General features: G+C 30.6%; 3 protein-coding genes across 3 annotated transcripts; all 3 read right to left on the reverse strand.

Moving 5' to 3' along the window:
• Nucleotides 1-436: 436 nt before the first annotated feature.
• Nucleotides 437-1,210, reverse strand: LOC145055637 (uncharacterized). The gene has a single exon (XM_079004006.1). The coding sequence runs from the start codon at nucleotides 1,208-1,210 to the stop codon at nucleotides 437-439; it is 774 nt and encodes a 257-aa protein (XP_078860132.1).
• Nucleotides 1,210-2,959, reverse strand: LOC145055647 (uncharacterized). The gene is made up of 4 exons (XM_079004014.1): nucleotides 2,829-2,959; nucleotides 2,623-2,709; nucleotides 1,835-2,454; nucleotides 1,210-1,757 (listed from the first exon to the last, which is right to left on the reverse strand). The coding sequence occupies exons 1-4, from the start codon at nucleotides 2,957-2,959 to the stop codon at nucleotides 1,210-1,212; spliced, it is 1,386 nt and encodes a 461-aa protein (XP_078860140.1).
• Nucleotides 2,960-9,640: 6,681 nt separating this feature from the next.
• Nucleotides 9,641-14,822, reverse strand: LOC145055650 (uncharacterized). The gene is made up of 12 exons (XM_079004019.1): nucleotides 14,693-14,822; nucleotides 14,481-14,572; nucleotides 11,833-12,009; nucleotides 11,688-11,757; nucleotides 11,296-11,392; nucleotides 11,092-11,222; nucleotides 10,915-10,999; nucleotides 10,666-10,804; nucleotides 10,506-10,513; nucleotides 10,164-10,284; nucleotides 9,812-10,039; nucleotides 9,641-9,697 (listed from the first exon to the last, which is right to left on the reverse strand). The coding sequence occupies exons 1-12, from the start codon at nucleotides 14,820-14,822 to the stop codon at nucleotides 9,641-9,643; spliced, it is 1,335 nt and encodes a 444-aa protein (XP_078860145.1).
• Nucleotides 14,823-15,439: the final 617 nt, after the last annotated feature.

The raw sequence follows: 15,439 nt of genomic DNA on the forward strand, positions 1-15,439 counted from the left end.
AAAAAATTACCAAAAATTCTTATATATTGCATAATACTTATAAAAGAAAGTTTATGGCTATTGTTATTATTGAAAGGTGAAGAAGAAACACTCAAATCGATAAATAACTATAAACGTTGCAGGACCTCTTTGTAGACAACGTTTTTTGTTTTATTAGTTGAACGACCTTCATCGTCACATATGAGTACCTTCAAACCTTTTTTGCTTGTTACACAAGAAACAACTACATATAACTGACCATGGGTGAAGACAGGTCTATGCAAGTATAATCCAACATTTGATAATGAGTGTCATTGACTTTTGTTAATGGTCATAGCGAAACAAACTGTTATTGGAAATTGCCTACGTTGAAAACGGAATGGTATTTTTTATCGGATGGGGTCAACTTCATTCGAGGTATATAAGTAGTCTCGTTGAAAAATATACCAGATATGATTCATGCTTCAGTCACGTGTCTTCCAAGCCTTACGATTTGTAATCTAGTACCATTGCATAGTCCTCTGGTTTGGTCGATATTACGAAGCAACATGACCGGAACACCTTTTTTTAGTATAAGTTTATGGTTGGGAATTCCAGAAGCCTTAAAAGCATTCAACACATACGGAGAGTATACTAATTTCTCAAAAGAATCTCCTTTCTTGGTCTCACATAAGGAATCTGAACTCAGATATGTTTTCCCTTCATCTTTCATCAATTCTAACATATAGTCGTTGATAGCATCAACTTCTTCATTGGTAGGGACCAAAATAGCTTTATCTTGAAAATACGATAGATCATCAAGATGGTTATGAAAAGATGAATAAATGCAGGATACAATTGAATGAATATGGTCACCCATAGAGGGAACGATCACATCTTCTAGAAATTCAACTTCAACTTCACCATCATTAGGACCACCGATAGTACCTTCACCAATTTTAAGAATCCAATCAGCAAATGATTTTGTCTCTTTGAAATCATTGTTTGGACAACCGAACTGAAGCCTCATGTTTACAGTCAAACGTAAAAATGTACATTCACGCCATAATCTTGATGAATGCGATGATGCCTGCACAATATCTAAACGATTTCCTCTTTCTATTACTGGAAGAATTTGTCGAAAGTCACCTCCAAATACAATGGTCTTACCTCCAAATGGTTTATCATGGTTCTTAGGAAGGATAATATCTCTAAGTGTCCTATAAACTGCTTCGAAACAATGACGATGCATCATTGAGCTTCATCCCAAATTATAAGGCTCGCTTTGTTCAACAGGGCAACTACATCGTTACCTGGTGTAATATAACAAAACGAATTCTCATTCAAGTTAATTGGTATATGAAACCTTGAATGCACTGTCCTACCACCAGAAAGCAAGAGTGCTACAATTCCGCTTGAAGCAACATTAATAACTACTTCACATTTAGATCTAATAGCAGCATGCAATGTCTTACAAACAAATGTTTTTCCTATTCCTCGATAACCATAGAGGAAAAAGACACCACCTTTTTTGTTGTTAACTACATTCATAAATATATCATAAACATTTTTTTGCTCGACATTTAATTGTGAATGCAGTTGTTGATGTTCAAATTCAAGACTGGACAGATCATAATTAAGCTCATCTTGAATTAACATATTGCAAGATTCTTGAATATATTTGTGATCATGTAATGACATATTGGGTATTAGCTTAAGACTCAGTCCACGGCTCAATAAAGATTTCTCAATATACGACAACGTTAGGTGGTAAATTGCTTCCGGTTTTAGCTTCAAGCCTGAAAACATTAAAAAGTAATGAAATAATTTATTTATGTTATCAATTAAAGTGGGAACGTTTTTTATGTGAATGTACCTTTCACGCCAATTTCTTGTTCACGAACATGAATGTCATCATCAGAAAGACAATTATATGTCTCTTTAAAAACATGATGAGGCCGGGATAGACTATCTGATGTAATCAACATAACGAATAGAGACCTGCAGAAAGAAGCGGTGACCCAATGATGTGTTTCTTGTATAGAAGATATGTACTCTCTATCATCGTCTAATAGACCAAGAGCGTAGTAAGCATCTTTGTAAGAGTCATAAACGGTCATGTTAACCATTTTAATATCTTCATAGCAAGTAGGACCCTTTACTTTGTTGAGCAAAATGTGCATGTAATAAACATCACCAGACTTGGGAGATATATGATTAATTCTGCCAAGTGACTTGATCTTTGTTTTTCTTCTTGTCCGTACTTTATCTGATTTATTCCAAATATATTGAGTTGAGAATTCAACATAGGATAGCTCCCTTGCCTTTTCGTTGTAGCTATTACATTCCATCCATGCCAAAAATTGAGAAGGGACAATAATTGGTTTAGAAACAACATTAGTAACATGTTGGGATGGTTTAAACACAACAGGCTGTTTGTCTTGTAGGTGAAACGACAACCTTTCAACAAGTGGTGTTCTATAATGAATGTCATACCTAAAAAGTCTTCAACATGCCTCACAAGCAGAAATATAACGACAGTTGTAATACTCAACAATTTCATCACGATCGTTATTTTATTTATGTTGTTTTTTGTTATTTTTGGTGTCATAAAAAGACGCGGTGATCATGTCTGGAACTTTGTTAATATACTTAAAATGGTACTTTATCGATCCAAGCTGATTACACCACTCAAGATTCATATGGGCTTGGTATTGCTTCAAAAGTGTCTTATTATATGGAACAACATATCTGAAAAAAGAAACAAAATGTCATAAAGAAAATTAAGATCATTTAACATATCTTTCCTATAAAAGATAACATTTATAAACAAATAAATGTTTATATAAATAAAAATTTAATTTTTATGCCTATTGTCCAAAGAAACTCCGTATTTCACGACATTGTTTCTGTTGTCGCGTCTTCGGTAAACTGGATAACCATCATCATCAATATGTGTCATTTGTAAAGTCTTTTGGAAATCCTTTAGAACATTTTCCATTTTTCATACATGGCATAAATGGAAAATCATTGCCGCAAGGTCCATGTATCATGTTGTTAGAAACAATTTGATACAGATCTAGTTCAAGTTCCTTGTCTGGCAATTCAACACATATAATGCAATCTATGTCTTTTGGATTTGGAAATTTAGACTTTTTTTATCTAAAAATAAGCATATGTGACAATGTGGAAGACCCCTTTTTTGAAACTCGATCGTATATATAACTGTATGATGCAAATATGTACCATGGTTAATGCTTGATATTACTAAATTAAAATAAAATAAAATGAATAATGAGATTTTAGATTTATACCTCCATCAACTTCACCCAAATTTTTTTCTTCTTTGAGTCTAGTGATTAGTGAATTAGTTTTATTTTGAATATTCTTGTCAAAATATCGGGCCTGTCTTTGGGTTTAAGATTTTCAAATTCAACGAATCTAATTACCACTGACCATTTAGGATTACATGTAACGGTTAAAAAAAAGATCAGGATAACCAAACCACTTAACCAAAGTCATTGCGTCTAAGTAATTCTGTTGCATGTAACGGCTGCCACCCGTAAAATAAGACGGAATAATAATATGGTTTCACATTGCAGAAGCATCTTCAGTTCCTTCTTGAGCAGCCTCGGCCAAGCCTCCATAAGGAGCGACACGTAATGTTGGTTGGTTAAATTGAATATAATTTAGCCGGTCATTTTCAACCATTGTATACGAATCAACCAAAAATTGTTGGAAGAGTTTTCTGGAACGTAATATCAAAGATATTTCATTAGTTCTTTGCTGTATACGATAAGCAAAAAACTCTTGCATTGTAAGTGTTATTCGTCCTTTAGATTTTGGTTCTTCAACACCACGATGTAATATATCCAATTGAAATCCATCTTCAGCATAAGGGAACAATAAGTGATATTGAAGTGAAACATATTGCGGATGCAACTCATTAATGCGTTGAAGTTGACTACTTTGAGTTTCAAAACAATATCTCGTGAATCGGAACCGTCAATGTCACCTACAATAAGTGCAACAACCTCACTTGTAGTAGGGAGATTATATTGTCTACCGTCCCTTTCTCTTGTCCTAATTAATTTAAGCCTAATACGCTCTGTTGGATTCGATCCAAATCGATCACGTGCCATTCTAAATTGCTTAACTAATGGATTTATAAAATCCAATAAACTCATTAGCTCATGAACATCTAAGAACTCCAGTGAAAAAGGATTTCCCATTGAATTATGAGATATTGACTTTTTCTTCTTTGAACTACATTAATAGAAAAGCAAAATCATGGATATAAATATTATGAGTCATAATAAAAATTTTAAAACACACACACACATACACACACACACACACATATATATATATATATATGTATATGTGTGTGTGTTTGTGTGTGTTTGTGTATTTAATGCTATTATATGATAGAATGTATTTACATACTCGTATGCATTGAATTTGTTGTCAACCTCGTGATCTGTATCGTATATATAGACAATTGGCAAAATTTTGCTAATTCGTCTTCCTCTGGTAGTAAGTTGCCTACAATATGATAATTTTGTTCATGCATTCGATAAATATAAGGACCACGTCCAGAGTTAATGGCATGATCAGTCTTACCATCCATAGATGTAAATGCAAACATCATATTGTATCTACAAATATTTTTTATAAAGTTCTGACTTTTTTTTCAGTAACTCCGCTATATAAATCAAGCTATAACTGAGGTGGGTGAATCAAGTTTGGTAATTCTACTTTTCCATTGTAACAACATATGGAATAAGAGGTTTTCCTTAAATATTTATTTCCTCTATTGCTTCTCCCTTCCAAACCCTAGCTTTACATAAAGAGCAAACATATATTGCATCACCAGAATCCAAATAATCTATAAAGAAAAAAAAACTAATCAAATAATATATACTATAAGCGTAATATGAAAAAGGGTGATAACATATTGAAAGGATAATTTTCATCGGATAACCAAAATTTTAAATTTTAAATAGAAAGAAACAGTACATTTGCTTATGACAATACATTTAGTCTAGGTGTCAATCCTTACATCATTTTGACCAATTGAAATATAAGGCACATATGTTTGTTTCTTTTTTCTTGGTACTGCAAAATAAACATAATTTAAATTATTAATATGACGATGGATATTTATTAAATTAAGTGAAAAAATGTATAAGTGGATGTATTAACAAAATAGATGATAACATACCTTAGCAATCAATCTTATCAGTATAACCGCGGGAAGGTTGAGAACGAATAGTAGTATTGCTTGAGTTCTTCACAAAATCTTCATTAAAATCAAAAAAATGAATATCCTTTGTATTGAACTGTTTTTGTTTCCCTCTTGTCGTTTTTGTTGTGTTATTTTCTTGAAATGAGCACATTTTTTTGAAAAAATAATGATTAGATAAGATCAATGATTGTGTTGGTAATAATTGTGAAATAACTTTTAAACGTGAAAAAAAGAATAAAGTGAAATATAACGAATGTAATTATATGATAAAATAAAAAATACTTTGTATTAATTAATAATGACATAATTTGAAATATATGACCATAGTTTATATAGGCCTTGCCTGTGTTGAAAGTTGTTGCATTTTGAATTGTTTGGTGATTTGAAATTGGCAACGTACTTGAACTGTTTACAACTGTTCATTGGTAGTTTTTTATGTTAGTAAATATTGAATGTATTAAAGTTTTTATATTATCTAAATTGTTTAGGTAAACATAATAAAAAAATAGTTATGAAAAACTTACCCAGACCAGTGATATGTGACAGTGGCGACCTTGAGGTAATTAATGAATGTTGCACATTTTTCCGTATACAGTTATGAGAGGATGATGTTGAAGGTGATGGAGTAACATCCCGAGTAACTTGAGAAACAAGCGTTATGAAGATACGATTTCCTAGAAAAAAAAATGACAATGAAAATATGAATATGTATATGTAATATTAAAGTACATATATTGAAATTAAATTTATAATTAATTAAATACAAAAAATATAATAAGTAGTAATATAACAATAGGATAACTATTACGAGAGTTGTGATGCGTCCTTACATCCTTGAAAGTTGTTGCATTTTTGTTTGTTTGGACATTTGAAGTCGACGACGTATACGAACCTTTTATAACTGTTTATTAGTATCATAATAGTTATTAAATTTGGAAAAATTAATAGTCTTTATATGGTTTTGACTGGCAGTGAGAGAATAATATAAAAGTAATTATTAATAATTTACCTTGATTGGTTATTTGTGAAAGTGGCGACGTTGATAAAATTGTTGTAGGTTGCAAATTCGGTTGTGGGCCTTTATGGGATGATGAGTTTGAATGTAATTTCGGGCATTTTTGAATAACTCGACAATTAGTGGGGATGTAGAAATTATTTTCTTCAAAAAAATAATAATAAGTATGATAAAGGTGGATGAAATGAAAATATATTAGACATTAAATATGAAATTTAACGGGAATATATATTGCATAAAAAGAAAATCAATAAATTATATGTATTGAACATCTAATGATAAGATTAAATTAAAAGTTTACTGTTTGTGATGTTCAACAGTGGTGGGCATGGCGATGTTTTTGATTTGGTTCTTCCATTGTTGGTATTCATATATGTTGTATATTGTAAAATATAAGATTAAGTACATAAAGTTGGAGAGAAGAGTAAATGCATAAATGGATATCATAACATACCGTAAAAAATGATTATACAAAGAATGGAATTAAAGGATATTGTTGAAGAAAATAACGAATTAAAGTTGGTTAAAAATATAGATAGTTTACAATTTTTTTTCAATTATGAATTATGGACTTTGTTTAAGTATGTGGACTTGCATTATTTTTGTATTTTTTGTTTATAACGAACTTTTATATATTTGTTTTCTGTTAGTTTTTTATATGCGCTTTGTTGACACAAATATATTTAAATGAACACGATTACACTTTTGAATGTAAATAAAATAAACCTAATTAAAAACTATAAATCAAGGAAAAATAAGTATAAACAATGCGTACCTTTTTACCTTTGATTAACCAAACTAACAATTGTTTACTGCTATAGAAGACTGTAGAAAGGAAGAAGTATTGATTTAGTATCGTGAATATCAATATAAACGAAGAGGTAAAAACATAGATAAACACAATAAAAACCCACTTTTTGCAGGAGTGTGGAAGGAAAAATAAAAATGGGTTTTTGCGGAATATGTTATATATATATATATATATATATATATATATATATATATATATATATATATATGTATTGAATCCAGGTTAGTTTTGGATGGATAAGATAAAAGTCATTTTAATCTTATCACTTAAATGTTGAATTTCAAAATGTAGTTAGGATAGACAATATAGAACATTTTAGGATTATTTTTAAAGTTTTAAAATTAGGATAATGTTGATGGTTAGTTTGGAAAAAATGATAATTTTTATAAAAACCCAAGAATATATTCTTTACCAAATCGGCTACATGACTTTATATTTATTACCAAACAGCCCTTACTACATATTGTTTATTATGTAAGCATTTTACTTTGAAAAGTGTACAAATTAAGACATTGTATTTTCATTTTCTTATTAAAGATACATTTTGGAAAATCCATGTACTTTATTCAATTATATTTTTGTCATTGTAGTTATGCTATTTTTGTTTTTTTATAGAATTGCATGTCAACATAGTTTGTTACGAACAATAAAAAAAAATATTATTGTTATAAAATCTTGTTTGTGGAATAACAAACTTAGTGGCTTAAGCCAAAGATTAAGGAGGTTACCTTTAAACTTAAAACAAATCGACAATAATAGACTTGGTCAACATAGTTAGTTATTTAAACTTAAAACAAATTAACAATAATAGACTTGGTCAACATAGTTTGTAACATAAGTTGAGGCGAAAATATATCAAAAGATGTAAAAGTTAAAATTCATTAAAAGAATTCAACATAATTATGAACTTGTCTCAAATAACACGACTACTATCGTGTTATAATTAAATGAAAACAAACATAATCTTCAAAATGAAAACAACGTACTTGTCAAAGAAATCCTTAAGAAAATAATAAGAACTCAAAAAAAAATCATCAATGATAAATGTCAAATAATCATAACTGCTAAATTTATTCGAGTTTTTCCATTTTTGGAATCTTAAGGGTATGAGGAGCAACACCATCTTTTGAGGAAGACCATTCAAATGATTTAGTGGTGGTAACAATCTCAATAGGGTGTTTCATTGAAGTAGTTATTGGTATCACCGCATCAAGAGCAACAACATTAATATTGTCACCTTCAACAGAAACCAGGGCCGGCCATATGTAGAGATTTTCTAAGCTAGGGCTTAGGGCCCCTAATTGTAAGGGGCCCCATATTCTCCAAAGTCTAAACATTGTTTAGTCCATTAAAATAAATCAAGTGGAAGAATAAATCAGTGATTGTTGAACTCATGAAACTGTAACGACAGTGCATTCTTCTACCAATTCTGATTTCTACGACACATTCATCTCATTTGTTTCCGATTTCCGAGTGAACGAGTCACAGTATGAATTTGGGAATTTGATGCATAAAAACTTTAGAAGGTATGATTTTGCAAACATCTTAAGAATCAATTAGGATTTCAAGTCTTTCACTGAATTTTGCTGCTGTGATTTGGGATTTAATTGGACGATAAATGTTGGTAATAATTCCTTGGTAAGGGATGCGTACAGGGGTAATTTTTTTTGTGTTTTACCTGGATTTGTGGAGTTTTATTCAATTTTTTGGGATTTGGACAGATTTACCCTTTTGACTAGTTTTTGTCCCAGTTTTGTGGTCTGGAATATTTGGGATGTTTTGTGTTCGATTTTTCTATGGATCTTTGGTTCTGATTTTGTTTTTTTTTCTTGAGTTGGACTAGTTGTTTTGGTATAGAGGGTATAGGTTACATTTGTTTGGAGAATTATATACTTTTTTTGGGGGTTGTTTCTTAGCAATAGTGCAAGTTATTTTCTGTGGATTTTTGAGTTCAGTGGAATTTTGTTTTTTGGGATCTATCTTTTGGTTTGTTAACATTGGGTTACTAGGATTTGTTAAGGGCCCTCTCTATTTTTTATATTTGATTGGTGTATGGGGTGTGAGAATTGGAGGTTACCCTTTTTCGAGCCTTGTCCTTTATATGCATTGGTGACTTGTTTGTGATTTCTTGGAATCTGCAAGTTGCTTGACTTTTTGGATTATATTTATGTTATCGATTTTGTTGGATTATTGCAAGAGGTTCTATAGATATATCCTTATGTACCTGTATTCGGCCTTGGCTTGGTGGTGTAGAAGATTCAACCATGGTGGTGTAGAAGATGGAGCATTAGCAATAGAAGTAAGTGGATGAGGCAATGGTTTTGGATAGGCTGGTCTTATTGGCTTTTTACTTTGTTTTTATCTAAATTTGTGATTTCCATTTATTCTTTGTATTCTTTATCTTTGATTTAAGAAAGTTTGCCGAGACTTTGGTCTCTTTCGGAAAAAGAATCATATATAAATATTTATCAAATGCTTGTTATTTTAGGTTATTACAAGAAAATTAATTTATACCATATTAAAATTATCCATGAAAAAAACATAAAAAGATAACTTGTATGTGAAAACAATTGAGGAGGATAATAAAGGCCAAAGAGCCCCAAATATTTTATTTGCTTAGAGCCCCCAAATTGGTTGAGTCACCCCTGACAGAAACACTATTTTCCTGTATCAAATTAATAAAACAATGGTAGTTAACAATATTAATATTGTCACCGCATGAAGAATAAATGTTTATTAACAATGTTAAAAATGCTAAATTATATGAATTTAATTTTACCTTAATAGACTTGTTGATAGGAGTACCATCATAATGAATACTATGTTCTTCATATGCAGACGAGTGTTTGAAAACTGCACCAACTACAAGTTCATCATCAGTCATCTTATGAACGGTGTAGGCGTGATAATTGTTCTCGAGATTAAACTTTGAAATCTGAACTTTAAAAACAAACTTCCTATTAAGCATCGTATTGAACTCATCGGGGATCTTTTGGCGTCTTTGATCCTAAAGAACATTATAATAAAACATGTGAGTAGTTAATAAATCCCGATTAAAATAAAATACAATAACAATATACTACTAACTTGTCGTGTGTACAAATTAATAGAATAGTATAATATAATGCTACCTTTGATATCTTTTCTATCAACCAATGATTACCGCGGTGAATAAGATCTTTAACATGACGGTCAAACAATACAAGAGAAGCAGACCCAGTTTCATCTTGAACACGTATTACAACCCCTACCCTAAATATTATTGTATGACACAATAATGGACATTGAAATAAAAATTGAAAGATTGTAACAAAGATTCATGAGACAAGAAGTTTACAAATGTAAAATTATGAACTTATTTGCCAAATACATCAGAGACTCCTCCGCAACCATTACAATTAAATGGTTCACCATCACTATCATCACCATTTTTAGTTACCTTTTTTGAACAGTCACGACAATAAAAAGAATACCATCCTTCCTGCAAATCGAAACCGATTATAGTAGCAATGATAGACAAACCAATTTCCTGATTGGTATATATGTATATATATATATATATATACACACACACACACACACATTAAAAAATTGTTATATATAATGGAATAATATGAATAATATTAAGTGTACCTCATTGTAATCTGGGATATCGTCAATGTTTTTGATTTGAAAAGGGAGGTAGTAATCTTCTGGCTTGGCCACAACAGTTTTTGTGTTAACTTGTGTAGTATTAATGGAAGACTCAACATTCAAGTCGATATCAGCAATGCTACATATAAGAAGGAAAAAAGCAGAAGATCAACAATAATAATAATTATTGATTAACAATAAGTAAAAATAAAACAGTAAATAATTATATCATAGTCATCAAATACATACGCTTTTTTAAATTCTGAAATATGATGCATATCATCATTAATATGTAATCTCGACCCAAATAAACAGTTACCGACTTGTGGCTGACCTATAAATAGCAATTGAAGCAATAGATTATTTCATATTATAAATAAAATATTAATGTAATGAGCATAGACATCTATAAATAATTATTCTTACCACCACAAATATTGAGATTTGTCATACGTAGGAGGATGATCACAGGAGCATTTTCATTTTGAAGTTCAAATATGTGGCTGTTCAACTTCAATGCAAAACCATCCCACAATGAAACTTGCATTTTCCTACCACTATAATTGATTGTTTGGGTTATATGAATAAAATATCAAACATGATAAATTAATGAAAAATAAAGAAAAGTACATCAGATCTTGTGCAACAATACTCATTAGTCTTGTTTCCCTTGCATTCTTCTTAATCACTCTCATGGGTTCATTAGATACAACTTGACCAATAAAATCTACAAAAAGTAAATTTGAATCAATTATTATAATATAAGTTAGTTAAAAAATATATAATATAATAAATGCAAATCTGTTAAGGGAAAAAAAAACTCACCAAATGCATCAGTGAGTGTCAAAATTTCTGGCTATCAGATCATGAAAACTCACAAAATTAAAAGGATCGATCCTATCAACAAAAGGAGTTGATACACGAATTCTGGTTGTTTTGTAGAAATTTATCTTATGCTTGTGAGCGACTAACATGTAATCTCCTTCATTTTTTGCTGTACCAAAGTTAGTGATTTTCCTTACAGCTCCCTCTTCCAGGAGGGCTTGAAATGCATTTATAAGATTTTTTTATTGTTGCTTGTATTCTAGTGCCCTGTGGGTGATAAAGAATATTATTATATGAAACAAAAATAAAACATATGTTTTTTTCATATTATTTTAATCTTACCTCCTGGTCCATTAAAATCATGTCCAAGCTGTTCACCATGTTTGGGTTGTTTTTGTATGTCTGTTTCCAAATCATGACAACTTGAACAGGAATATTCCATGATTCTTTGGAGGCATCTATGTCAGCCAACTTATCAATGATGATTTCACTGTCACTGTTATGTGTATTTCGCTTGTGCTATGAGGAATAGAAAAGTATTAGAGATAATTATGAGATATAGTGAAAAAAGTAATTCAAAGTTTCACTAGGTTTTGTTTAATGTAAATATGATGTTGTTCAATTAACATAGACATTCTTGGTTGGCACTTAACCATGAATAAAACAAAAATAAACATTAATTGTATTTTGTAAAATAATAGTTGGTTGCAATTATGGATTAATGGAAGTGGGATGGTATCAAATCAAAACATACATAGTATGTTGATATATTTCACAGAAAACAACACAACAAAAAAAATGAGTATGAACACTTATCATATAGAAGGCTGTAGAAAGGAAGAAGTATTGATAAACAATGAAATGCGTACCTTTTTGCCTTTGATTAACCAAGCTAACAACTGTTTACTGCTATAGAAGGTTGTAGAAAGGAAGAAGTATTGATTTAGTATCGTGAATATCAATATAAACGAATTGGTAAAAACATAGATAAAACACAATAAAAACCCACCATTTGCAGTAGCATGAAAGGAAAAATAAAAATGGGTTTTGGCGGAATATGTCATATATATGTATTGAATCCAAGTTGGTTTTGGAGGGATAAGATAAAAGTCATTTTTATCTTATCCCTTAAATGTTGAATTTCAAAATTTAGTTAGGATAGATAATGTAGAACATTTTAGGATTATTTTTTAAAATTTAAAATTAGGATAATGTTGATGGTTAGTTAAGTTCTCGTCTTTGGTGGCTGATTTTTCGATTTGAATATGAGAAGTAGTTATGATAGACGGAAATAAATAGTGAATTGTTTTTGTTAGGATGACATCACCAGAAATATTACGAACGGTCTAAGGGTTGAAATCAATCAAAGAAATCCAATGAATGGTTCTGATTGTTGAAGGTGACATTGTTTATGTTTTCATATATATAAAGATGACTAATATAATATAAAACTTTTATTTTTATTTTTTTTCATAATAAAAATAAAATTTAAAGTAAGCGTATAGTCTAAACTCTAAAGTAAACTTTTTTTTTTGCAAATTAAAGTTTGTATTCATTCGTATCAAATATTTAATATTGTTTTGGAATCTTTTAGCGTTATAATTTTATATCTCAATTTTCTTTTGTTATGTTAAATAAAAAAGGTTATAAAAAATATTGGAATTTAATATTATATATACTTGCAGTTGTTTTTCTTTAAGTAAAAAAATGGAAATCAATTTGATTTTGTTTGGATGCATTTAAATTGCATGTATTTAAAAAAGTGGGAAAATTATCTAGTTTGGAGGATCGGTTATTATTGAGTTTTTGAATAATGATATATTATATTGTTATAAAAAAAATATCAAATTACGTCATTAAATATCATAGAAAAACAAAACGTCAAAAAATAACAACACTATATCCGAACTAGTTTTTAAAGTGTAGTAGTTTACGGATTCAGATTAGTCTATTTGTATATTTAATTAACCAAAACTAAATAAATCCGAAGGAAAAAAATAAGATAGTCTTCTTTGTAAAAGAGGGGGCTGGCCTATTTGCAAAATATTTAAGAAAACATCGGAAACAAAAAAGAAAGAAAATAATAAGAAAAGTCTAATTTAATCGGAAATAATAATAATAAATGTCTAAATAAAAAATTGGGTAAATTACACAAATGATGCATTGTGCTGGTGTCAAAATGCACGTTAAATCCTTTTTTCTCAAAAATTAACTCGGACCGTCCCTTATATTCTAGAAATATGCATGCTTCACCCCTCGTTAGTTTAAAATTGCAAGTTTCGTCCCAAGTGACACATGAAATGACTAAAATGCCTTTGTAATTTATTTTTCATTTATTTTTTGACATTTATATTATTTTTAATTATTAATAAATATTTTAATAAGATTATGGATCTACCTAATTACCACCATCACTGGCGACAATTGTATTTACCGGCGACATTTTGACCTATAGCGACAGAGCATTAGCGGTGATTTTTCAGCGGCGACCTGTCACCGCTATTACCTTTACCAACAACTATTTTACTCTTTAGCGGTGACTTTTGTCGTTGTTAATTACTTTTTTCCTGTAGTGATACGGCGGGTATATGGGCTACCCATCTATATAATTCTGTTTTACAGAGGGCTTATTGTTATGTATGTGGGGCTACTATAGCAGTTTTGGTTCTATGGGAAACTGTAAGCATAAATTGGTGGATAAGAAGATATAATTAACTGATCATACCTAGCTTAAAAAATAACAAAGATCGAACATATATAGCTAGCTGGGTTTATATGTTAGTTTTCAATCTAAGCTAGTAGCTAGATTGTATATTCAGTTTCTTGTATAAATGTTCAATCACCTTGTCCGCTTAGTGACTCTAGCTGCAAGATTCAATGACAAACCTAATCCGGAGATAAACAACAACAACCACAATAACAACATGGGAAGAGAAATATTTGATCATAGAGCAACAATAAGAAGAGGCAGAGGCTGATGACCAGAATACAGGAGATGAAGGACCAGGAAGAAGTCCTCGAAGATGATGAGAAACTGTTAAAAACGAAAGACATGATAGTGATGGCATCGATTTTATAGGCTCTGCAATGTTTGTCGCAATATTCAACTAGCTATTACGACAAACATTGCAGAGCCTATAAAAATCGAGGCAATCACTATCATGTCTTTCGTTTTTAATCGTTTCTCATCATCTTCGAGGACTTCTTCTTGGTCCTTCATTTCCTTCATTATGGTCATCAGCCTCAGCCTCAACCTCTTCTTGTTGTTGCTCTGCACCATCAAGTATTTCTATTCCCATGTTGTTATTGTTGTTATTGTTGTTGTTGTTCATCTCCGGATTAGGGTTGTCATTGACTCTTGTAGTTGGAGTCACTAAGGGGACTAGATGAATGAACATCTATACAAGAAACCCAAAATATAATCTAGCTACTTGCTTAGATTGAAAACTAACATATAAACCCAGGTAGCTATATATGTTCAATCTTTGTTATTGTTTAAAACTAGGTATGACCAATTAATTATATCATCTTATCCACCAATTTATACCTACAGTTTCCTAGAGAACCAAAACTACTATAGTAGCCCCACATACATAACATTAAGCCCTCCGTAACCAGGATTGTATGGACGGGAAGCTTATATACCCGCAGTATCACTACAAGAAAAACGGAAATTAACGACGACAAAATTCGCCACTAAAGAGTAAAAAATTTGTCGGTAAAGGTAATAGCGAAGATACATTGCCGGTAAAAAGTCACAGCTAATGCCCTGTCGCTATTGGTCAAAATGCCGCCGGTAAACACAATTATCGCCGGTGACGGTGGTAGTTAGGTAGACCCATAATCTTATTAAAATATTTATTAATAATTAAAAATAACATAAATGTCAAAAATAAATGAAAAAGAAATTACACAGGGCATTTTAGTCATTTCATGTCTAACAAGGGAT

This window comes from Lactuca serriola, chromosome 1 (assembly GCF_051521515.1).
Source record: "Lactuca serriola cultivar US96UC23 chromosome 1, Lser_US96UC23_V15, whole genome shotgun sequence".
Classification (NCBI taxonomy): Eukaryota; Viridiplantae; Streptophyta; class Magnoliopsida; order Asterales; family Asteraceae; genus Lactuca; species Lactuca serriola.